At 43.5% G+C, this 27,333-nt stretch overlaps 1 protein-coding gene across 1 annotated transcript; it reads left to right on the top strand.

Moving 5' to 3' along the window:
• Positions 1 to 276: 276 nt before the first annotated feature.
• Positions 277 to 23,844, top strand: LOC126293181 (uncharacterized). The gene is made up of 6 exons (XM_049986282.1): positions 277 to 716; positions 11,986 to 12,103; positions 14,831 to 14,961; positions 17,288 to 17,415; positions 19,680 to 19,776; positions 22,718 to 23,844. Exons 1-6 carry the CDS (start codon positions 622 to 624, stop codon positions 22,902 to 22,904), a joined length of 756 nt encoding a protein of 251 aa, XP_049842239.1. The 5' UTR covers positions 277 to 621; the 3' UTR covers positions 22,905 to 23,844.
• The last annotated feature ends 3,489 nt before the right edge of the window (positions 23,845 to 27,333 follow it).

Here is a 27,333-nt window from a genome sequence, read left to right on the forward strand (position 1 = left end):
GGAAGCCGGCGCTAGCCGGAATGGAAGGGCGACGCCGCCGGCGCCAGACCCCAGCATCCGCGTCCCGGTCTGCGGCCGGACCGCCGTCACAGATAAGACTCCCTATCGTCCCGCCGTATCCGGCGACCCACTGTCTGCGAGGTGCACTCGGCTGGATGGGGGGGGGGGGGAGGAAGGGGGGGTAGGGAAACCACACGGCGTGCACCTCCCCCACCCCCCGCCGTCTGCTCCCACCTCACGACACCCCACTGACGTCAGCAGGCCGGCGGCCGCCCCATTAACAAGGCGATGAGTCCTCCACTGTAGACCAGTCGCGAACGCGCCTCTGCTCTGTTGCCTTGTCCGACAACAGGTGTTCCTCGCGCAGGATCTCCGCCGTAGCCCAGAAGCCGGAGCTCTGTACCTCAAACTGCAAAACTCCACCAGAGATAAATTTCTCTGGACCGAAAACGAAACCCTGTGGTACTTCGTCTCAAGCTTCGCTCTACGCTACTCGAGCCAGAGGAAGTCATTCTAGAAGACTCTAGTACTCCAGTGTCGAGCATTCCGGTCTGTCTAGGATAGGGGAGCAGTCGTGTTGGACCAAAATTTCATTTGTGTGGAATTCGAACCACAGGAAAAATGCAGCTGGGATCTGCGACAGTCTTGCTGCTCTTGATCGGCCTGGTGGTCTTAACTGCTGGGGAGAGACAGCGGTTTTGCTACAAGAGAGTGGGGTAAGTCTACCATGGATTTTTCAAGTTACTGGTGCTTCGATGACACTTTTGCTGCCTTCTGTCTTACTGCGCTAATTTTTCCATCTCTACCAAACAATTATGCTTGCTATTATCTCCTCTACTGTTCCTTCCAACTCCATGTAACAGTTACAGGGTACCATAGCAGATTTTCTACAAACTTGTTCCTTCCTCTGGTGAGGGTCTTCCAGAGACTGCTGTTCTTACCTACACGTTTTGCTTCTTCTCTATTTCATATACCCCCTAGAGCTGTACTAATTTTTTTCTTCTCATGTATGCGACACATTGTTTAGACTATTATATTAAGACACTGTATATATGTAAATTTCAAGATTTTTTTTTATCCAAATGTATTATGCGTATGTCAGACTTTTGAAACAGCGGGCACAAAAAGGCCCCACGTCTCCAGGCTGTTCTATGGAACATAATTACTTATACTGTAACAAATAAGCCCTCAGTCACAAATGTTAAGTCTTGTTGCAACCCTTGTGCACAGTACGAGCAGCCCTTAGCGGCTCGCCATCTCACAACTATTCATGACGTCGCCTTTCCGGCTGAAATCTTTTTTAATATGTGACTTGTAAGTACTGCATCTTTTCGAGTCAGTACAAACTTTAATTTTATTAATGCACTATATACCTAATGTTTTAGTACAGTTAGTCTAATTCTGAAGACGACGCTCATAGTAGCGTCGAAACCAGGTCAATTTTGACTTAATTTTGTGACCGAGGACTTATTTGTTACAATATAATTCTGACACGATCACTGAACCTTAGCAGCTATGTTCAAAGTTTTACATAATTACTTCATTAACTCGTCCCCTGAAGTTAGCCTTTTGCTTTATTCGATACTATAGCAACCTGTCGTTGGAAAATATTTCAAAAAACTATAACCTTGTAAGGGTGCAGCACCTATAGTGTAATAAATGCAACATTATCTCTACGCAACAGTGCTTTTTGGCGCAATCGGCAAAGGGACCATACGTACCTTTTGGTGTGCTGCTGGACGAGCTTTTGGTACACAATTTAGCGCAGTATGTGTGCTTGGAAATGTTTCCACTAAATAGTGTACATCTTCGTAAATCCATAGTTGAAATGGAGGACAGTGGCACGTCAGTTGGCATAAATTTATATAAAAAATGAAGAAATTCCTCCAGCTGTATTCAAAGGTGTCTATTTCATTTTGGCAACTAGTTTCAACGTTGTAAAAACGTCATTTTCAGGCGCAACACTTGTTGATGTCAGTGAGTTACTACCAACCTTCAACACGGAGCATGTCCGTATCTCACCACTGATTTCTACTAACAGCCGCATGCAGTTGACGTCAACAAGTTTTGGGCCTGAAGATGACGTTGTTACAACGTTGAAACTAGTTGCCAAAATAAAATCGACACCTTAAATACAGCTGGAGGAATTTCTTCATTTTTAATATAAATAGTATACAAGTTTCACTCGAATTGTGTTTTCGTAATTTACCAATATACGTCCTCGCAGCATAGACGTATGTTTTGGGAGCAGTGGAGCTCACCACACAAGTAAAGAATAAAATCTACTGTAGTCTTCCTCTATAGTTTTCATCCCCTGCTGCTCTCTCTAGTACCGTGGAAGCTCCTCCCTGATGTCTTAGCACATGTCGTAGTATCCTATCCATTCTCGTTCTCAGTCTTTCTCGTACACTCCTTACTTCACCGAGTCTGTGGGGAATATCATCTTTCCTTATCTCGTCAGACTAAATAATTCCCAGCATCCTGCTATTGCACCACATACGAAACACTTCGACTCTACATTGTCTCGGTTTTGCCACTGTCCACGATTCATTACAGTACAATGCTGTGTTGCAGATGTACATCCTCAGCAATTAGTTCCACAAATACTGGAGACTTCTCTTGACCAGAAATGCCTTCTTTGCCTCTCCTAGTCGAATTTCTGTATTCTCTCTGCACCGTCTGTCGTGGGTTATTCTGCTTCCAGGGAAGCAGAATTGATTCACTTCCTCTAGTTCGGGGTCACCAATTTACATTTTAAGTTATTGTCAATGTCACTTCTGCTACTGTGCACTGCTTTCGTCTTCCTTCGACTTACTCTCAATCCATATCCTGTACTCATACAATTCAACAGATACTGTAACTCTTCCTCACATTCCGTGAGGATAGCAATGTTATCAGTTAATATACCGTTTATATCCTTTCACATAGAAATTTTAATCCAACTCTTTTTAATATTTTTTGTGGGATCTTAAATTTAAAAACTTCTCTCACACCGGCCTGATTTAGCTTCACTGATCAGCATAGTAAAAAACATGCGTATATCGAGGGGAATTTTCATTCACAAAGCAGGCTTATCACATTCACACAGTTCAATACTGTTCTATCCTGATGAAATTGAGCTTCGCTTAAATTCCATAAGGCAGTGAAGCAATTTCCAAGTCTCGGTGCGACGAAAATTGTCAGTCAATCTCCTGAAAACACTTGTAATAATTATTAACTTTCGGTGATCACATGGGGAACACCGGAGATCTGCTGGTAAGACCGTGTTAGCCCATTTATTGAAAGTAATAAACTGGATATCTTTAGCGTACAAAACGGCAGGTTCGTCCAGTGTAAATCAGACGTTCCCCACTGATACCGTGCAACACAGCGTAGTAAGCAGACGCGGTCAATAGTAATCAGTTAAATAATACGCGCACACACTCACTTTAGTTTAGTTCATGTATTAAATTCCTTCTCATACAAAATCTCATCAAGATGGCGACTTTCACGGCTAATCGGCAAGATCTGAATCATTCTTTTCATAAGAGAAAACATAGATAGCAGAGAAGCTATTCCATGGAGTAAATGCACGCTTCAAGGAATAATAGGGCTTGAAACTACTTTGCATTGATAATCACCGTATATTAAAGTTTGGGAATCGGTAAGATAAGAAGAGATATTTCGAAGTATGTACTGAGTTATATAATTTATAAAATTTCTGAAAATATCGCGGAGAGACCGCTGCAAGAGACATTACATCTTGACTCTTTCCTTTCTATTCGTCATCCTTTCTTCATTGTTTAGATTGAACACTAGGAGTGAAACACTCCACCATCTTTTACACGGTTTTTAAACCGAGCACTTCGTTCTTGGTCATTTATTGTTCCCTCCCGGTCTTGTACATATATAAATTACCTGTCTTTCCCTATAGATCACTCCTGTTTTTCTCAGAATTTCGAATATCTTATACCATCTCACAATGTCTAACACTTTATATAGGAGCATGATGGTCAACTCACATTAATGTTTGATCACTAAATTCGTTTAATCCGAACCCGACTGAATCAGTACGCTAAAGGAGGTGGTCATGATGTTTTGGTTTGTCGCTGGAAGTGTTTAAAGTGTCGCATTTATGATGTACGATGTGAGAGACCGACGTACACACTTGCTAGTACATCATATTCTTAGAAGCTTTGTATGCGAGTAAGATGCTTCCTTGGGAAGGGAAAATTGACGTTGGTACCTGGTGTTTCCTCAGAAAATTGCATAAAGTAGCCCTTCGCTGTTTCCGACCAGAGGTTTAGCTCGGTGAGTGTTAATTTCATAGATGTCTTGTCCGCAATAGGTGGTCTAGTAGCGAGCGTTTCTGCCTCTGGATCACGGGCTCCCGGGTTCGATTCCCGGCCGAGTTGGTGATTTTCTCTGCCCGGGGAGCGGGTGTTTGTGTTGCTCTCATCATTTCATCATCGTAATCGTCATCATCATCACTCGTGACAGTGGCTAGACTGGAGCGGGCAAAAAAAATGGACCATGTAAAAACTGGGACTTTGTAGAGGCGCTAATGACCGCGCAGTTGAGCACCCCACAAACCAGACATCATTATATACGTCTTGGTAGTTTTCATGGGTAACATTTCGCATTTGTAGTTCTGTATGTGATACTATCCTGTCTCTGTGACAGGTAGATACTGTACAGATGTAGATTAGCGCTGTGTACGAGTATTGCTACAAAACATTCCAGTGAGTGCATTGTAGGTTATTTACCATGTGCAACAGCATTGCAAAACTTTTATGCCTAGGCACCTTTATGCGGAGACAGAGGTGGTACGTTTGGGGTGTTTAATTTTTCCAGCTTTTCGACTTTCTCAGGAATGTCATTGCTCAACTAACGAGGAGTTTTTCTGCGATTATGACCACTGTAAATATCAGTGACATTTCTGTAGTTTCCAACACCAAGGCATTCATCATGGGTTTGGGCTTCATTATACCTACTCATGTATGGAGATGTTTGAACAGTACTCCATCTAGCAACTTTGTTGATACGGCCATTTTACGATGCAAGTATATAAATATTCGTTTTACAAACTAAAAAGCCTTTTTCTTGTTGCAATGTGACACTTATTTACGTTCCAGATGCGTTTTACCTTTTAAACTAAAGGCGTCTATAGAGTTTTTCTCTGAAATTATACAGTTTTGAATTTACAGGTGATACTTGGAAATAGGAAACATTTCACACCACAATATTTATACGAATAAAATGTTATTCATCTGTGCCGGAATGGCCTACGTTTTCTCTCGTCTGGTCACAAATTTCGGCAGAACAGACGAGTAAATGTGTATAATATTTTAGTAAATATTATGATGAAACAGTATCGAACTTTCAAGATTCATGTATTAACACAATCGTATTACTACAGTAAGGAAACACTGAATATCCGTTCAAAATCAAAGGCGTCTGGAAAGTAAGTATGCAGGATGGTCAGAAACAGTCTGAAAAGCTTGCAAAGTTGTTGAAAATGGCTCTGAGCACTATGGGACTTAACTGCTGAGGTCATCAGTCTCCTAGTACTTAGAACTACTTAAACCTAACTAACCTAAGGACATCACACACATCCAATATAGAGGCAGGATTCGGACCTGCGACCGTAGCGGTCGCGCGGTTCCAGACTGTAGTGCCTAGAACCGCTCGGTCACACCAACCGTCATTGCAAAGCTGTTGCAGGGTAGGCTGTGCTGAGGAAGACTTGATAGGAAAAAAAATAAAAGAATTTGATACGGTGAGCCGTTTCCGACTTAATGAAGAATGATGTTGCCAGATCAGGTCGATTTGTGAGCAAATCCAAGCAACATGCACAGACGGCATTGGTTAAAAACAGCCTTGGTTGCATTTTCTTTTTTTAACGTCGCGTTTCGCCCAATTTAGGCATCTTCAGGTTATCTTTTCTAGATGGACGCGAGTGGCCAAAAGATCTACACAACGCGTTCCCGTTTACGACTGTGTTGTCTCGGGTTGAAACCTCCCATTTTCTCAAGATTCACAAGACGAGAAGACATCCGTCGAAAAGGTGGTTCCTCTGCAAAGTATTCCCACGTAACTAGCATTACAGCAACCTTCAACCACAGCACGGGAAACATAATGATTGAGCACTTTTTAATCAAGCCCTGCCGTTACTGTACACAATGCGTCGCTTAAAAGCAATACAGTACTGCACCACTTGCACCCGTCTAGCACATAGCAAAACATTATTGCAGTTACTGTTGTGATAGTTTACATTCTGCATAGATCACTAGCATTTCCACCTTCCTTTCGTTCGTGTACAGTACAAGTAAAGGAAAAAATCCGAAATTTGTTGAATTCTAATTGTCACATAAGGAAAAAGTCTTTCCGTCATTATAACTTAACGCTGTATTCATCACCCATCAAAACCAATAAAGAAAAATATTTCTGCATGCAAACATGACATGTAAGTTGTAGTCATGTTTTAGAAAATAAATAAAATACAATTTATTGAATCTTCTCTCTTTATATACCGTACATGAACTGAAGTGATCTGCTCGCTTCTTTTTCTGTGTCCACGCTAGTATGAGGATTTTCTGTAGACATTTTGATACGGTCTTGGAATTCCCTGGACCGGTATCTTGCCAGTGTCATATCGGTAACAGCCCGATATCGTCGATATTGTAGATTCCCAGGATGGATGTACTATCTACACAGGGTAATATCTACACTCCTAGGGAGTGAGCACGTAATATTTTGACTGGGAAAGTACATCCGGAAACGTACCGTTTGCGCTCTACGACGATTCAGTTGAGATGTGCCATTCATCCTTCCACTCAAGCTAACTGGTCCTGCATCTTGATCTTCCTACAAAACTTACAGGACCAACTCTAGGAAGCTGTGCCACTGAAAATCAGTCGGATTGGATTGGTGGTGAGTTCCTAAGGGACCAAACAGCTGAGATCATCGGTCCCTAGACTTACACACTACTTAATCTAATTTAAACTAACTTACGCTAATGAGACCGATGACCACGCTGTCTGGTCTCCTTCCCCAAACAACCAACCAACCAACCAACCAACTTACGCTAAGGGCAACACACACACAACCATGTCCCTCCGTCAGGGGTACCCGCGCGAACCGATACAAGGCGCCTGAGACCACGTGGCCACCCCACGCTGCGTATCTGTCAGCATAGTGGTACACCACTTATCTTCTCGGGAGTAGGTTGGAGACAGACGATACGGTCAAAGATGGGTAGGCCGAGGTGAACCAAAAGCGTGGCTGCCGTGAACACCGGGTTTTACTTCAATGGACTATTTCTTGTGGAATCGTACGAAAGTTTAATTTACGGGCAGAGAGGTAGAGACAGTTGAATATCTGCTGGCTCGGGTTCTGGACGCTGCGCTAGAAACTGAAGACACTCCAGATGGGATGGACCGTGTGTACTAGAAATGGTTCATAGGTACAATGTTGATGGTCGCCGCATCGAGCAGCTGTTGAAATGCATCAGTACTGCTCTGAACGTACAGTATGCTGGATTCTCTTTTGCTCTGGAATAGTGTAAACACGTAATGTTGAAGTGTTAACACAAACGAATGGGCTTAAGTGGTAAATGGACGTTTCGTTACGTTTCCTTTGGAACTGTTACCTAATTACTGTACTGCGTGAAGCCTAAATCAATTCCTCACCCAAAAGTGGATGAGCTGGTTAGTTGGTTGACTCGGGGCAGGAGACAAAACAGCGAAGTTATAGGTCCTTTTGGATTAGGGAAGGATGGCGAACGAAGTCGGCCTTGCCATTTCAAAGTAACCATGACGGATTTTGCCTGACCCGATATAGGGGCATCATTGGGAAACCTAAATCAGGATGCCATAATGAGATTTTCACTCTGCAGCGAAGTGCGTGCTGATATGAAACTTCCTGCCAGATTAAAACTGTGTGCCGGACCCAGACTCGAACCCGGGACCTTCGCCTTTCGCGGGCAAGTGCTCTACCAACTGAGCTACCCAATCACGACTTACGCCCCGTCCTCACAGCTTTAGTTCTGCCAGTACCTCGTCTCCTACCTTCCAAACTTTACAAAAGCTCTCCTGCGGACCTTGCAGAACTAGCACTCCCGAAAGAAAGGATATTGCGGAGACATGGGTTAGCCACAGCCTGGGGGATGTTTCCAGAATGAGACCTTCACTCTGCAGCGAAGTGTGCGCTGATATGAAACTTCCTGCCAGATTAAAACTGTGTGCCGGACTGAGACTAGAATTTTCCCGCCAAAGGCAAAGGTCCTGAGTTCGAGTCTCGGACCGGCACACAGTTTTAATCTGCCATGAAGTTTCTAAATCAGGATAGCCTGAAGCGAGTTTGAACCATCGTCCTCCAGAATGTGGGTCCAGTGTGCTATCCGAAGCGCCACCTCGCTCAGTAGATGAGTTAAACATCTGAGTTGAAACAGTCGTAGAACGGAAATGGTACGTTTCCGGTCTTGGTTCAAAATTGGCTCTAAGCACTATGGGATTTAACATCTGAGGTCATCAGTCCTCCTGAGTAACCTAAGGACATCACACACATCCGTGCCCGAGGCAGGATTCAAACCTGCGACCGTAGCAGCAGCGCGGTTCCAGACTGATGCGCCTAGAACCGCTCGGCCACAGCGGCCGGCTCCAAGGTGGGTTCCTATTTAAAATATTAAATACTCACTCCCCACCCGCAATAAGTCCAAGAAGTCTGTTACGGAAATTTCCGAACACACTGTATAGATACTTAAGTTTTTATGGAACGCTCAGTGCCTGTTCGCACTCCGCCATTTTTTTTTAATTTTGGACAAGAAATTTGTTTGAGGTGGTCAACCCAAGTCAGATCATTGCACTGCGTCTGAATCTAGGAAGCTCTCTCTAGATGTTCCAACACTTGCTTGCTACCTCCGTGGCAGAACGTGCTTCCACAGTGTCACTGGTGCACTGCGGCTAGGCCATTGCCCAGCTGTGTGCTTCGGTCACTTATCACCTAGCCTGCCGTTGTCGGTTTCCTGGTACTGTCATTTAAGGAGAATGTGGTGCTACAGCAGCGCAAACGACCGGCCACGTTTCAGGAAGCAGGCGTTTATCTTTTCGCGCAATCCGGTGGAAACCGGACAGCCGCCAGTACGTTTTTCCGGAGATCCGTTCAGAAAAACAGAAACGTCCTCAACTCGAAGGTCCGTGAATATGTTGACGTTGGTTCGAGGGGCGCTCAACACCATCGTCATCAGCGCATGTACAAGTTCCAAACGCTTTCCATTTCCAGTCTCGGCACACCCCAATTGATGATGAGATGAGGACAAAACAAACACCCTGTCCCCTGGCGGAGAAAATAGCCCACGCGGCCGGGAATCGAACCCGTGACCCCGTGATCCAGAGGCAGCAATGGTAACCACTAGACCATGAGCTACAGACTCGATGGTTGGTGAGGAGTGTTAGCAGTCGAACGTGGTCCTTTTGCAGCTTCGTTCTTCCCTTCTTTCTTCCCGGTATTTCTTCGTTGTTTCAGTGTATTTCTTCCTCCTACTACTTGTTGGCTTTTTTCGTTTCCTCCTTACCTTGGTAAATGTACATTTTTCGAAGTTACCCGCTGTGCACCTCGTTTTCCACTAGTAACCCCCATCGAACGTCTGATTATTTTACAACGTGAGTAACGAGTCCACGAGGAACATTTCAACCCTTCTAAAACTGCCCAAGTCGACAGGTGGTGAAGTGATTCTGAAGGATCAACCACAGATAAACCAAGTTGCCCTCAATAATGACGGGCAGGTGTTGTCGAGTATTACAAAGGATCACGATAAAAAGTCGCATGAAATCACTTGTGAGTTCCAGAGTGCTGCCAGCAGTCCAAGTAGCACAATGACTGTGCGTAGGGAGTTCAAAAGTATGGGACACAGGGTCGAGCTGCTCTTCATAAGCTTCAAATTTCTATAGCCAATGGCAAGCGATGTCACTGGACAGTGGATGACTGGGGACGAGGGATCTGGTGTGGTGTCTCACGCTGTACCCTGTGGCAATCTGATTCAGCGTTTGGGTTGGCCAACGCATGGAAAACGTTAGGGATACCATGTATACCACCAAAAGTGATGGATGAATGAGGTGGTGCTATGGTGCAGAGGTCCATTTCGTGGTCCCCGGGTTGAAGACATTTTAAGGCACGGTATACTGTGTAGGGTACAACATCTGCGAGGCAAATATTTGCAAACAAAAAACATTGTTGAAATGGACTACCCTGCCCAACTCCCGACCTGAATCCAGTGATACACCTTTGGGATGAATTAGAATGTCAACATCGGGCCAGATCGCATCGTCCAGCACCACTACCATCTCTGCTTTCGACTCTCCAGGAAGAATGATCTGCCTTACCTCCAGAGACATTCAGACACATTGTAAGTGTCCCCAGCAGAGATCATGCCGTCGCAAAGGCGACTGGTGCACACTCGCCATACTAGTGTCCACTTGCTCCCAGATACTTTTGAACACACAGTGTACATGAAACAAATGAAAAGAATCTCTAAATAAAACTGGACCAGACAATATTTAGAATGAGGATGGCTCAGAAAATGAAATACATACAGCTGAACCGCATGCTTGCTCAGATTTTGCCATGAAATACTGGACACTATCTGGAGGTTTTGCCAAAACACATGCAGTCTCAAATTCTCACACACAGTTCTGCACACATTTTCCATAAACTGTGCTTCACATAAGACTCATCGATGAACACACATTGTTTCATTGTGTGCACCACTTTCTGTTCCATTCAACTCCTTACGAAACACGTCTGCCCCTCTCCCTTACTCGAACATAATGACACAGTGAAGTAGTCTGGACAGAGCATGCAGCAGATGGGTATTAGCAAATGCATTACAGAAACACACTGGTGCATCGAAACCGTGGCTTCCAGATTTTTCTGTGGTTGTTGTTGTTGTAATCTTCGGTCCAGAGACTGGTTTGATGCAGCTCTCCATGCTACTCTATCCTGCGCAAGCTTCTTCATCTCCCAGTACCTACTGCAACCTACAACCTTCTGAAACTGTTTAGTGTATTCATCTCTTGGCCTCCCCCAACAATTTTTACCCTCCACGCTGCCCCCAATACTAAATTGGTGATCCCTTTATGCATTAGAATATATCCTACCAACCGAACCCTTCTTCTAGTCAAGTTGTGCCACAAATCTCTCTTCCCCCCAATTCTATTAAATACCTCCTCATTAGTTATGTGATCTACCCATCTAATCTTCATCGTTCTTCTGTAGCACCACATTTCGAAAGCTTCTATTCTCTTCTTGTCCAAACTATTTATCGTCCATGTTTCACTTCCATACATGGCTACACTCCACACAAATACTTTCAGAAACGACTTCCTGACCATTAAATCTATACTCGATGTTAACAAATTTCTCTTCTTCAGAAACGCTTTCCTTTCCATTGCCAGTCTACATTTTATATTCTCTCCACTTCGACCATCATCAGTTATTTTGCTCCCCAAATAGCAAAACTCATTTCCTACTTTAAGTGTCTCATTTTCTAATCTAATTCCCTCAGCATCACCCGAGTTAACTCGACTACATTCTATTATCCTCGTTTTGCTTTTATTGATGTTCATCTTATATCGTCCTTTCAAGACATTGACAATTCCGTTCAACTGCTCTTCCAGGTCCTTCTGTGGTTAGCAGCTCTATTATTTATTGACAAATGTCTATTACGAGTCAGCCCATTTTCTAGGACAATTTTTGTTTTGTCCACCCTGTATGTGAAAGAATGGTAAATGCCCTCTACCATGCAATTCCCAGTTGTTTATCATGGTATGGATCTAAATTAAGAAGACACCAACAAGGACGACTCTCTATGTACCAAAAAACTGAGCTTGTAATTAGGTGTAAGTTGTCTCCAGTGGAGTCGAAGATACAGACTATGCGATGATACACAACTATCAGTGTGCAGTGTAACCGAAATCAAATCTCAAAGAAGGTGGTGTGTATTTTCAGGTACACGCGCAAGCACGGGGAGACACAGCATGTGCAGAGGACAGTGAGAGATGAGTCTTGTGAAGGACCATCATGTGTGAAGTACGCCGCAGAGGGGAGGCCAGTCACACACTATAAGGTCAGTACGCTTTATATTTAACTCTTAAGAAGCAAAGAGTTACCTTAGACAGTTAAGCAGGTCGCATGATAGATCTTCTTCTCAGTGGGGATAAATTACTACTGATGTTCTGCAGGGTTCAGTTCTGTGACCACTCATATTCTAGTTATATGCGTGGTGTCCCAGAGAAATAGTCAGTACTCAGGGATATGACAGGAACGATCATTCGAAGCACAAGACTTCATATGGACATATGTCCTCTTCCAAATAGTTACGGAGAAGAAACGTATTTAATGTACACAGTTAATTATGTTCTGTGTTATTCAGTACATTGTCAGGTATACACATGTATACAACAGCTAGTGAACACTGGAACATGCATTTATGAAGTATTAATTGAAAAACATATATATTTAACACATTCGCCTCTAACTATTATGCGATACGATACATACTGTAGCGCCTGTTGTTATTTTGTACTGCGTATTTATCGACGGACACCATGCAAGCGACTTTGAAGCGGAATGTGTCACCTGTACGGAAATGTACATAATAGATGTACGAGTACAGGTTGTAGACACATGGTTGACAACATATTCAACATTGGGTCTACCCATGAGTCACAACCGTATAGCCTAATTGCAAGGTGACTGCTCATGATAAGCGAGAAATCCGGGTTTGAGTCCTGGTCCAGCACAAATTTCCATTGTCGTCGTTCTGTTGTATAGTTGATAGTTGTCAGTATTCGCAGACTTACGCACACTTTCGATATGAGTGTACAAACTCGTTACTATTGTTAATACTGTACAAAATCCATTGTCACAATTTTAACTCTATGGAATCATGTCGCGAATTTATCACACATATCAAATACTGCGCTTTGTGATGAGGAGGAGCCACTGACTAGTTTCATTACAACGTCCTTTCGAAAAGTGCCCACAACAACAGCACTTTGAAAATATTGAAACATTGTGGCGTTACACAGTGTAAGTATGGTTTTATGAATATAGACTTTTAGTGGCGAGTGAAAATTTGTACCGAGGCTGAGAATCGAACCTGGGTCTTCTGCTTATTAGGCAGTTCCACTAGACACTAAGCCTCTTTGCCTCTTTGGATCAAGGAGGGAGGCGTGCCGGGGTTAGCCGCGCTGTTGTGTGAGTCTCTGTGCGAAGGTGGCTTAGTGGCTAATGTACCTGCTTAGTAAGTAGGAGCCTATGTTTGATTCCCAAGCTTGGTACAAATTTTCACCCCCAGATTGAGTCTGTCTAGATAAAACATTATCTACATGCTAGTAAAGTCTCTGAAATTGTGTTGTTCCATTTGTTCACTGCTGTCCATTAAAATTGCTATACCACGAAGATGACGTGCTACAGACGCGAAATTTAACCGACAGCAAGAAGATGCTGTGAAATGCAAATGTTTATCTGCTCAGAGCATTCATACAAGGTTTCCGCCGGTGGCTACACCTACAAAGTGCTGACATGAGGAAACTTTCCAACCGATTTCTCATACACAAACAGCAGTTGACCGGCGTTGCCTGGTGAAACGTTGTTGTGATGGCTCGTGTAAGGAGGAGAAATGCGTACCATCACGTTTCTGACTTTTAGAAAGGTCGGATTGTACCCTATCGGGAGTGCGGTTTATCGTATCGCGACACTGTTGCTCGCGTTGGTCGAGATCCAACGACTGTTACCAGAATATGGAATCGGTGGATTCAGGAGGGTAATACGGAACGCCGTGCTGGATCCCAACGGCGTCGTATCACTAGCAGTCGAGATGACAGGCATCTTATCCGCATGGCTGTAACGGATCGTGCAGCCACGTCTCGATGCCTGAGTCAACACATGGGGACGTTTGCAAGACGACAACCATCTGCACGAACAGTTCGACGACGTTTGCAGCAGCATTGACTGTCAGCTCGGAAACCTGCAATAGTGTACTCAACGACGAACCTGGGTACACGAATGGTAAGACGACATTTCTTCAGATGAATCCAGGCTCTGTTTACAGCATCATGATGGTCGCATCCGTTGTTGGCGACATCGCGGTGAACGCGCATTGGAAGCGTGTATTCGTCATCGCCATACTGGCGTATCACCCGGCGTGAGGGTATGGGGTGCCTTTGGTTACACGTCTCGGTCACCTCTTGTTCGCATTGCCCTAGTTTGAACAGTGGACGTTACATTTCAGATGCGTTACGACCCGTGGCTCTACCCTTCATTCGATCCTTGCGAAACCCTACATTTCAGCAGGATAATGCACGACCGCGTGTTGTAGGTCCTCTACGGGACTTTCTGGATACAGAAAAAGTTCGACTGCTGCCCTGGCCAGCACATTTTCTCACCAATTGAAAACGTCTGGTCAATGGTGGCCTATCAACTAGCTCGTCACAATACGCCAGTCACATCTGTTGATGAACTGTGGTATCGTGTTGAAGCTGTATGGGCAACTGTACGTGTACACGTCATCCAAGCTCTGTCTGACTCAATGCCCAGGTGTAGCAAGGCAGTTATTACTGCCAAAGGTGGTTGTTCTGGGTACTGATTGCTCAGGATCGATGCACCCAAATTGCGTGAAAATGTAATCACATGTCAGTTCCAGTGTAATGTATTTGTCCAATGAATACTCGTTTATCATCTGCATTTCTTCTTGGTGTAGCAGTTTTAATGGCAAGTAGTGTATATTGCTGAAATTTATTCTATACCACGGACTGCTGTATGTAACCATGTGGATGCTATGTGTGTGCAGACTGAGGTGGTGTTCCGCACGGAGAGGCACTGCTGTGCCGGCTACCAAAGATCCCCAGATACACCGGACGCCTGCGTTCCCATCTGCACCAGGGGCTGTCCTCAAGGAGAAAGTTGCACCGCACCCAACAGGTAAGTCCTTCCTTCATTGGAAACATACTGCTTTCCATCTACTGCATTTGCTCCTCTTTCTCCCTTCGGAAAATACGTACGACTTGGCGATAGCTCAGGGCATCATTCTGGGACCATCATTATTCAGATTCTGTCTTACTTGTATCATACCGAAGTATGTCATTTCCATATCCATGACACAACAATAGGCGATCCCTATGTGACAGAACAGGTAGCAGTATTGCTGAAGTAGCAGTTAGTGAACGCTGGTTTATTTCAGATTACTTTGCAGTACCTTTCTCCACTTTCACTTGGCCTGAATACTGCACATCGCCGCGTACGTGACCCAACCTCTACCCCTTGGACTGTGAAAACTGTATTCTGCCTCACGCAGGAATGTGCGTGTGAGGGGTTCTTGTTTCGAATCCTAACATTGCTAATTTTATTTTCGGAAACATTCGTTAATGACTCGAAGTACCTCTTCACTCATACAGGCACTTTCACTTAGTAATTTCTGGTTTCAGGCGCTAACTACATAATATTTTTTTTTTCATTTCAGACGTATTTCAGTATTTTCGTTACAAAGGTCACCTAGAGCTGATTCCTTTTTAAATACTGAAATGTACAAATCTGCTATGAGGTGTACGGTACCGACCGGCCGCCGTGTCATCCTTAGCCCATAGGCGTCATTGGATGCGGATATGGAGAGGCATGTGGTCAGCATATCGCTCTCCCGGCCTTATATCAGTTTCCGAGACCAGAGACAAGAGGATTACATGAAATTTAAAAACATTTAGAACGGGAACACCGTCATTTAAAAAATAACGTGTAATAAGAAGAAGCTATTCGGCCAGCGTTCCCGCCTACCACGCAACGGGACCCGGGTTCGATTCCCGGCAGGGGACTGGGTGTTATGTGACCTTCATCATTATTTTCATCATCATTGACAGGCAAGTCGCTGAAGTGGCGTCAACTAAAAAGACTTGCAATACGGCGACCGAACGCCAAAGAGGATATCCTGGCAAGCAAATACCATACGATCATTTCATTTCATTCGGCAAATGTAGTTGCTGTGGAATGAATTCAGTGATCGGCAGTCCTGTTCTCTTGTCGGACGCCATGGATGTAGGCAGTGGAGCAAAGTGGATAACAGACTCCTGTGCCGATGATTCCCCATAACTATATTCATCCTCATCGCTCCATAGCCTGTTTATTCGTTCACTGAGGTCAACAATTTCTAAAATGGTAAAAAGTATACACGTTGATCCGTCTTTTTTTTTGAGACACTTCAAAACACGCATACAACACACAGTGCAACAATAGCGCGATTATTGTTTCATTGGTTCATTGTCGATCAATGTAGATCCGTAACAAACAAAACGAAATAAATGCACTCTTTAGAGTTCTGCTGCGATGGCTCATTCGACATAGCGAGAGTGGCTTCAGGTACTAGCTGAATACGACAAACGAGTCGGTAGGAAGTAGACCGTAAGAACTGTTGCCCAACAAAGCCCCGTCTCAATCTCATGATTTCCTTTCACACACTCCCGCTCACTTCCTATTTTAGTCGCCTTCGGTCCATTTCCTTCTTCTTCTTCTTCCTTCTTCTACTACACTTTCCCCTTCCCTCACTTAACACTCTTCTTCTTTTCTTTTGCAGCTCATCATTTTTACAAACTTCCTGTCCAATTTACTAACACACTAAAATACCTCGGACTAACTTTAGACTGTAAAGTCATATAGAGACCGCACCTACTAACCAACCAACAAACAGCTCACAATAGACTAGATTATTCACAGATCGAACAGGGGACTTCTGAGGAAGGTATTTTATATATATCGAAACCTAGGTCAAGAACTAATAAACCTTTGTTTTGCAACTGCTTGGCTGATTTTTTCGACCTCTTCAAATTTACAAAGACGCTGTTTCGTAGCCATGTTCAAGATTTTGAAATCTGCCGTTTGTCAAAGCCACTCCTCTCAATGGATATACCCATTTGCAGAGGATATCTTCGTTAGGGAGATCACCCGTCTGTGTCTATTCCGCTTACATACTTTAGTCACCGCGTCAGGTGGCTGCAACACCACCAGCCGGCATCAAGCATACCGGTTTTCAGTGGTCGCAATGTTTTGGCTGGTCAGTGTACATCGATGCATGCATAATAGGGCCATCAAGAACTGGACTCCGTGATGTTTTTGTGGAATGTTTACTTCGAAGTACACACTCCACAAAATATTCATAGAATTTAGAGGCGCTATTTTCGTTTTGCTCTCACGCTCCAAATTTCTTTCAGTAGGTGAGACGCTTTGCAGACAGAGAAGGCTGAGACAGGAACCAATGTTTCAGGTGTGAATGCGCAGAGGGCCACGAGAGAGACTCCGAGGGGCGGTGCGTCCCAGTTTCCGTGCCACTGCCGGAAGAAGAACCCAGAACCCTGCAGTCGCAGATCTTGTCATACGTCAACCTATTGCTCGGTGAGTACCGCTATCTCGTGTATTGTTTGTCATGTGCCAGGTCGTGGATGTAGTAGCACGTCCCGCCGACAAATACTGAAAACGTGGTAATACAATATATCGTAATATGACATATTATGTCTCTCAAGAGATTGCATCAAATGTAATTACCTAGTAAATTCAGCTGCAGTTCGTTTGTTGTCGATGCTGATTGAAGCTATCAGGTTCTGAAGTAGCGATATATCGCAACTTTACGACCTTTGCCCTGTCACTTATTTCTCTCATACTATGGATTCGTCAAAATCATCAGTTGTTTTCTATTATTTTTACATGTCAACACTTTTACGCCCCTACTCCATGGGACAAGGGTTCTTGGGGCGTCTTACGGAGCGGTATATTTTGTCTAGTAGTAAAGCGTATGTGTACTGAATCTCGTACCCCGTACTTACGTGTGCTAGGAATGTTCTACACATAAATTCTACAGCGTGTTCCGAAAGGAATGATCAGCATCCAGAGATATGACAAGAACGATACAATATGGGATTGTCAGCCCGCATTTATGCAACCACTTTGGATATGTATGTATTTATTTATTTCCAAACTAGTTTCAACAACAAATATCGCCATCATCAGTGGGTTCCTTGACTCTTATTTACGACCTTAAAACCATACTGTGACGTATACTTTTACAATCGTAAAACCAATATGTGACGTATAGTAAATAAGAATCAAAGAACCCGCTGATGTGGGCGATATTTGACGTTGAAACTGATATGGGAATAAACAAATAAATAACGAAAGTCTCTGCATCCAGCTAGACTCATAGTCTCATGTCTTTATATGAAAACATGGAGCACTGGATGTGTTTCAAGATAAAATTATTGACAGGAACTAACATTTGAGGCAAAAAATGTCTAGAAAATATTGGCTGTGGAACGCATGCCTCAGAGCTGTGAGTGTTTCTTCATCTTCAGTGGTGTCAGACAAATCTCTTCTCCTGAAAGCTCTGTGGTTTCTGTATTTTTGGAGAAAAATGTCAAGTACACAATGGTTCTAAAACGCATGCCTTAAATACTATGAGGGCTCTATTCGCGTTCACGACTGTGAAACACGTCGTTTCTACTGAGTAAGTGTTCATATCTCTTGAAGTGTGCGTTTTGGAGTCCCTGTTCACTCGACAATTTTTTCTTGTTTTGGTCCATACAATCTCCTTCCAAAATATGAAAAGCAAAGACCTTGCAGTAGAAGATGTTTCTTCACAGAATCGAAGATGCTACTAGAGTACACTCTTTAGAGACTATTCCTACTGAGAGATTTTATTCCTACTGGTAGGTCGAGAAATGTTTTTTAATGTACGAAACATTATGACAGTCGCTTGCAGCTTTTCTAGAGAAGTACTGGACATACAAGTCTTTACTATTTTGGTAGAATGAAAAAGGCGTCGCTATATATCAACGCGTATCAAGTCAAATTCCACAGTTTCCACTAATATTTACGCAATTATCAACATTTTATGTAATGGTATTGCGTCACCCTCTTCGTCTTTTACTTTCTCTACTTATTTCGTACTGTAGATTTATCTTCTCTTTGTTATCTTTCGTCACATCTTAATCTTTTGCAGTTCATTCTTCTCTATATATTTCTCTCTTTTTCTCTTTCTCTTCCTGGAAATATCTCTTGCTCTCTACTCCATATATTTCTCTCATATTATTTTTCTTTCTCTATATTTTTCTGTCTTGCTCGTCTTGCCTCTATTCGTCTTCTTCCTCTTTCTCCATACTTTTCATTCACTTCTGATCCTCTTTCTCTATACACCTCTCTCTTTTTTCTGTTAATCCTTCTCCATATCAATATCTTATTGTGTATTCCTCATCTATAGCATATTTGTCTCTTCCTCTGCTCCTATTTCTCTCTGAATCTCTCTCTTCGTTACTTTACTGTATTTCTAGCTTTTCGTTTCCCTCCTCATATTCATCTTTTCTTTTTAATATCTGATTATCTTACTCTCATTGTCTTTCCTTTCTATGTCTTCTTCCAGTACCACCATATTTCTCTCTCTCTCTCTCTCTCTCTCTCTCTCTCTCTCTCTCTCTCTCTCTGTGTGTGTGTGTGTGTGTGTGTGTGTGTGTGTGTGTGTGTGTGTGTGTGTGTGTACGTGCGTGCGCCAGTATGCTTGTATGGAAGATCCATATACTCTGAATTTAGAGCACTTAATTGTATCACCGTACATTACGGACTTTTTTCGAAGCACTTCCAAAGTTGACGTCACTCCTCTGTATTTGCAGACGGCGTGAAGTCTCTGCTCTGGGAGGAAGGCGACCACAAGCACGCACACACCGCCGGCTCTCTGCTGCCGGCTCGCAAGGAGAACCTGATTGCAAGGTAAGCCGCATCGCGCACTTCATTCATAGCGCATGTGAAGGTCAGCAGGGCTTTGCGTGTCGTACGACAAGAGACAGGAGGTTCCCCAGGAACGCGGAGCACGCCACGATAAGCTGGCGCTACGGATGCCCTCAAGGCCGAGCATCGACCTGAGCGATGCATTGTAGCGGCGCTCATTCTGCGGAGTTTAGTGACCCGCACACGTCCGCCTCTGCAATAACACAGTCCCCTTAAGGAAATAATAAGATTAAAATCATTACTGTGAACTTCTTAATTTACATTAGTTACATTTAACTGCAAATACCATCACTGACGCAGTAAACGTACCATATGTACTGTATCTTACAAAATGTGCTGAAACTGACGGCCAGCAACCTCAATGCAAGCGTGACATCGGTGAATAATATTCTGAAGCACCCTGATAAATACCCCTGATGTGTTTAGAATTACATCACGGGCAGCTAATATTCTGGCAATTCCTTGTTTATACACTATGTGACCAAAAGTACACCGGACACCTGGTAATGCAGGAATTCAATACGGTGTCGGCTCAACCTTAGCCTCGATGACAGCTTCCACTCTCGCAGCCATACGTTCAATCAGGCCCTGGAAAGTTCCTTGGGGAATGGCAGCTAATTCTTCACGGAGTGCTGCACTGAGGAGAGGTAGCGATGTCGGTGGGTGACACCTGGCACGAAGTCGGCGTTCCGAAACATCCCAAAGATGTTCAGTAGGATTCAGGTCAGGACTCTGTGCAAGCCAGTCCATTACAAGGATGTTACTGCCGTGTAACCACTCCGCCACAGGTTGTGCATTGTGAACGGGTGCTTCATCGTGTTGAAAGATGCAATCGCCATCCCCGAATTGCCCTTCAACAGTGGGAAGCAAGAAGGTGCTTAAAACATCAATGTAGACCTGTGATGTGATAGTCCCACGCAAAACAACAAGGGGTGCAAGGCCCCTCCAGGAAAAACACGACCACACCATAACACCACCGCCTCCAAATTTTACTCTTTTCACTACACACGCTCGCAGATGACGTTCACCTGGTATTCGCCATACCCACACCCTGCCATCGCGTCGTCACGCTGTGTACCGTGATTCGTCACTTCACACAGCGTTTTTACACTGTTCAATCGTCCAATGTTTACGCCCCTTACACCAAGCGAGGCGTCGTTTGGCATTTACCGGCGTGATGTGTGGCTTATGAGTAACCGCTCAACCACAAAATCCGAGTTTTCTCACCTCCCGCCTAACTGTCATAATACTTGCAGAGGATCCTGATGTAGTTTGGAATTCCTGTCCGATGGTTGGATAGAAGTTTGCCTATTACACATTACGTCCCTCTTCAACTGTCGGCGGTCTCTGTCAGTCAACAGACGAGGTCGGCCTGTACGCTTTTGTGCTGTACGTGTCCATTCACGTTTCCACTTCACTACTACATCGGAGACAGTGGACCTAGGGATGTTTAGGAGTGTGTAAATCTGGCGTACAGACGTATGACCCAAGTGACACCCAATCACGTGACCACGTTCGTACTCTGTGAGTTCCGCGGAGAGCCCCATTCTGCTCTCTCACGACGTCTAATGACTACTGAGGTCGCTGATTTGGAGTACCTGGCAGTAGGTGGCACCACAATGCACCTAATATCAAAAACCTATGTTTTGGGGGTGTCCAGTTACTTTTGATCACACAGTGTACATACATATAAATAAACAGCACAGTACGTGTAAACTTGTGGACATGTTAATTGTAAACAAGCTAGAAAACGGTTATGCTAGACAAGATTACTTCCATATATCCTTAAGGAGGCTTCTCTGACCCCAACTTCCCTACCGCAAATTGTTCAGTGGAGTATTCTCTATGTTCCGTTTCATTTTTGCTCGCTCTTATCAAAACTCTTTGTGTTTTAAACACATTTTCATGGCAGTGTGTATTGTTTTTGGCGCTGTAGGTGAACTGTTTTTGATCTCGATATTGGTATACAAACGTAGATCATTAGATTTTTAAGTGGTACTGAACTGTGTTTGTATGGCCGGCCGGAGTGGCCTAGCAGCTCTAGGCGCTACAGTCCGGAACCGCGTGACCGCTACGGTCACAGGTTTGAATCCTGCCTCGGGCATGGCTGTGTGTGATGTCCTTAGGTTAGTTAGGTTTAAGTAGTTCTAAGTTCTAGGGGACTGATGACCTCAGAAGTTAAGTCCCATAGTGCTCAGAGCCATTTTGTGTTTGTATGGGCTCATGGACGTGGGAAGAACTAAATAATGGAGCTAGAAAAAGACGTTTGGATTAGAAAAATGAATTTTGATTTATTTATGAACTGATGCACAGAATTATTTGATGAGGCACCGTGGTTCTTGCGGTGCGTGTCTAAAGACGAAAGGCTGATTTTCTAAACCACCTCAGTTTTAACATGGTCGCATTGTTAAGTACAATGGAGCCGAAATATTAAACTGTCGAATTATAACTGCATCCTCACTTCTCTCTAGCTATTGAGAGAATTCAAACCCAAGACTTACAGCATTCGCGCAGCTACAAAAATCTTTCGACAACGTTGAGTGGAACACCTTCTTTTGAATGCTGAGGGTAAGAGGGAAAAAATACTCTGAGCAAAACGTTATATGCAATTTGTACAGAAAGCAACCTGCAGATATCAAGACTCAGTAGTTGAAAACCAATAAGGAGAAATTTGGAAAAAGAAACAAAGGTCAGGCAGAAGAAATGAAAATGCTAAGGTTTGCCGATGACAGGACTTGAAAGATCAGTTGAATGGAATGGGTACTGTCTTGACTTAAAGGTTTAAGTTGCACAACAATAAAAGTGGGTGCTTGAGTATATTCAGTCAAATCAGACGATCATGAGAGGGTTAAGTTAGGAAATGAGACAATAAAAGTGTAAAAATATGGATTTTTCGATACTGACGTATTTATTTTTGTTACAGGGGTGCGACAGACGAATTCAGTGAAGAAGCTGCGGCAAACTGCCGGCGCAATGGAACTGCAGTGGAGAACTCCCTCCCGGCTGGAGCCCTGGAACAGCGCTGGAACAGCAGCTGCTCGTCTGACGGCCGCCCGCTCCTGGTTCCCCTGGCGATGGGCGGACAGCGTTTCGCCACAGCCGAGTTCTGATGACGTCACCGTGACAAGTCGCTGTGACGTCACCGCTGCGCGAAGCGGATCAGCTGCTGTGATCTCGCCGTCCCGTTCAACAGTGATGTCAGCTTCACGCACCACGGCATCCGGAGCGGTGTCATCGTTACCACAACACAACTCCTCTCATCGCTTTTAATTTATCGTTTCATCACGTCATTCTCCATCTCCTCTACAATTTTACATGACTACTCAACTCATCATTGTTTTAATTTATCGTTTCATGTTTTCCTCCACAATCTTCCACACACTTGTAAATAGTGCTTTGGTTCGATATATTTATTTTAAATCAGTGTGCTGTTAGTACATAAGACATTGTAGTTACCTATTTATCACTTGTGCAGCTATTGCTGAGCAAGAAGACCAGAAAAACCTCTCGATGTAAATACCTAATTTTCATTGAACGCAAATATTTTTATTCTCGTCTCTGTTTGACTGCTGTGATCGCCAATCTAAATACACAAAATGCCTGTGCCAGTCAGTTTAATGGCATGATTCCTGAGAACCACAAACACACTTAACAGTATTATAAATGAAGACCACGTCTTCTGGTATAGGTTCCTCCCTACGATTTCATATGCCAACGAATGGGAAATTTCAATATGATAGCAAATATTATGTTTCCGCATTTCAGGAATTTCACTCCATTTTTTTCGGAATGCTTCAGTGGAAATTTTAACACATTTTCTTAACTTTGTCAAAATGTTATCTTACATATTTGTCACAATAAGCTACCTTTAGAAGTCGCCAAGATTATTGTAAGGTGGTTTTGCTGTTCAATGTGCTTTCGAGTTGTTCGCATCACTGCCAAACGTTAATGTTCATTTTTACTAACACTTTGAACTACTTTTATACTTTTGTAGATTTATTATTTATTTATTTATTTTTGCAATAAATGAGTGATTCAATCAAATAATTTTAATGGAGTTTACTTATCTGGATCCTAATTTCGAACTATGTAGATATGTTTCCTAATGCAATACGAGTTAATCTTTTAGGATTAGGCAGTAGCACAGTAAAATATCAGCCACATTCGTTTAGGGTGTTTATGGTTCTGTCTGTATAGATGACAAGAGAAATTGCAAAATATGACAAGTGAAATTGAAAACGCCAGTTCCAACTCTGCCTGGTGACAACTTTGAAGGGCAAGACACTGATCTGTGCACGACAATTCTGCAGAGCAAATGCTTTATATACAGGGTGATGCAAAAAAAAAAAAAAATGTAAAAACTCAACTGACATACTGGGCATACAGCAAGGATCACCAAAGAAAACGAAGTAAATATTCCTGAATTCCAGTCAAGAACAACTGCCAAGATGAGAAACAAACAAGTAGATATACTAGGTGTAACGAAGCAGCTTAAATCTCTTAATAAAGGCAAGGCCTCTGGTCCAGATTGTATACCAGTCAGGTCCCCCTCAGAGTATGCTCATAAAATAGCTCCATATTTAGCAATTATATGCAACCACTCGCTCACATAAAGATCCGTACCTAAACACTGGAAAACAGCAAGTCACACCAATACCCAAAAAGGGAAGTAGGAGTAATCCGCTGAATTACAGGCCTATATCACTAACGTCGATTTGCAATAGGATTTTGGAATATATATTGTATTCGAACATTATGAAGTACCTCGAAGAAAACTATTTATTGACACATAGTCAGCACAGTTTCAGAAAATATCGTTCTTGTGAAACACAGCTTGCTCTTTATACTCATAGCTCACTCTATCGACAGGGCATGTCAAAATGATTCAATATTTATAGATTTCCAGAAGGCTTTCGACACCGTTCCTCGCAAGCGTCTTCTACCCGAACTTCTTCACCAAAGAAAACGAAGTAAATATTCCTGAATTCCAGTCAAGAACAACTGCCAAGATGAGAAACAAACAAGTAGATATACTAGGTGTAACGAAGCAGCTTAAATCTCTTAATAAAGGCAAGGCCTCTGGTCCAGATTGTATACCAGTCAGGTCCCCCTCAGAGTATGCTCATAAAATAGCTCCATATTTAGCAATTATATGCAACCACTCGCTCACATAAAGATCCGTACCTAAACACTGGAAAACAGCAAGTCACACCAATACCCAAAAAGGGAAGTAGGAGTAATCCGCTGAATTACAGGCCTATATCACTAACGTCGATTTGCAATAGGATTTTGGAATATATATTGTATTCGAACATTATGAAGTACCTCGAAGAAAACTATTTATTGACACATAGTCAGCACAGTTTCAGAAAATATCGTTCTTGTGAAACACAGCTTGCTCTTTATACTCATAGCTCACTCTATCGACAGGGCATGTCAAAATGATTCAATATTTATAGATTTCCAGAAGGCTTTCGACACCGTTCCTCGCAAGCGTCTTCTACCCGAACTGCGTGCCTACGTAGCGTCGCCTCAGATATGCGACTGGATTAGTGATTTCCTATCAGAAAGGTCACAGTTCGCAGTAATAGACGGGAAGTCATCGAGTAAAATAGAAGTAATATGGTTCAAATGGCTCTGAGCACTATGGGACTCAACTGCTGTGGTCATCAGTCCCCTAGAACTTAGAACTACTTAAACCTAACTAACCTAAGGACATCACACACATCCACGCCCGAGGCAGGATTCGAACCTGCGACCGTAGCAGTCGCACGGTTCCGGACTGCGCGCCTAGAACCGCGAGACCACCGCGGCCGGCAATAGAAGTAAGAAGAAGAAAGTGTTATATGCCCTCTATTGTTCCTGATCTATGTTAACGACATAGGAGACAATCTGAGTAGCCGTCTTAGATTGTTTGCAGATGATGCTGTCATTTACCGCCTTGTAAAGTCATCAGATGATCAAAACGACTTGCAAAATGATTTGGATAATATATCTGTGTGGTGCGATAAGCTGCAGTTGACCCTCAATAAGGAAAAGTGTTAAGTAATTCACATGAGTACTAAAAGAAATCAGCTAAATTTCGACTACGCCATAAGTCACACAAATCTGAGGGCTGTAAATTCAAGTAAATACTTAGGGATTACAATTACAAATAGTCTAAATTGGAACGATCACATAGATAATATTGTGGGTAAGAAGGTACAACAGGTCTACCAAAGAGACTGCTTACACCACGCTTGTCCGCCCTATTCTGGAGTACTGCTGTGCGGTGTGGGATCCGCATCAGGTGGGACTGACAGTTGACATCGAAAAAGTACAAAGAAGGGCAGCTCGTTTTGTATTATCGCGAAATAGGGGAGATAGTGTCACTGACATTATACGTGAATTGGAGTGGCAATCATTAAAACAAAGACTTTTTCGTTGCAACACGATCTTCTCATGAAATTTTAATCACCACTTTTCTCCGCCGATTGCGAAGACGTTGTGTTGACACCCACCTACATAGGGAGAAATGATCACACGATAAAATAAGAGAAATCAGTGGTCGCACAGAAAAATTTAAGTGATCGTTTTTCCCGCGTGGAACGGTAGAGAGACACCTTGAAGGTGGTTCATTGAATCCTCTGCCAGGGACTTTATTGTGAATCGCAGAGTAATCACGTAGATGTAGTAATCAGTTAGGAACCGGGAGTCGCAAACGCCACGAGAAGGGGCTATGTTGACAAGAGGGCATTGCTTTCCCAGCACAGGCAGAGACACATTTAAACGATCGTCATCTGTGCAAGCATTGGCTAGCTATAAGCACCGCGAAATGGCTGAGATGAATTTGATTCATGGCCCGGCCAACTGCGATGGTCTAGACTCTAGAAGCTGAACCGCGCGGTGTAGCCGTGTGGTCTTGGCGCCTTGCCACGGTTCGAGCAGCTCACCCCATCGGAGGTTTGTGTAATCCCTCTGTCATGGGTGTAAGTGGTGTCCTTATAGCTTAAGTTAGTTTAAGTTATATTAAGTAGTGTGTAAGCCTAGGAACTGATGATTTCAGCAGTTTGTTCCCGTAGGAACTTACCACCACCCCCGCCTCTAGAAGCTTTGGTATGTCCCGATGGAAAGGTTGCGTGCCTCATATTATTCGCCACCAGTCACCGCGGATTCTGCGAAACTGGCTCCTCCCACGCGCACGAGCCAGATACTGGTCACCAACGAACAAAACAGACAGTTGCGGCAGGAGAAAGCGCTCACGAAAGGGTTGCCTCGTCCTGATTGGCCTATCAAGACCAGACCACGGAGTTTTGTTGTTGGTTTGCTTACTGAAGAGAGAATTAACCACAGTTAACCACACGTTTGACATGGCTCAGTTTTGGCTAGTAACGACGGATTACTACAAACCTGCAAATCAGACTATTTGTAGAATAGGTACTGACGGAAAAAAGTGGCAAGAGCGCAGAGTATTTGTGCGACATAAAAAATAATTCTTCGTTGATCCATTATGGACCGTGGGACAACAGTTGGCATGTATTTCTTGATGCAATAATTTAC

Source organism: Schistocerca gregaria, chromosome 10, assembly GCF_023897955.1.
Source record: "Schistocerca gregaria isolate iqSchGreg1 chromosome 10, iqSchGreg1.2, whole genome shotgun sequence".
Lineage (NCBI taxonomy): Eukaryota > Metazoa > Arthropoda > Insecta > Orthoptera > Acrididae > Schistocerca > Schistocerca gregaria.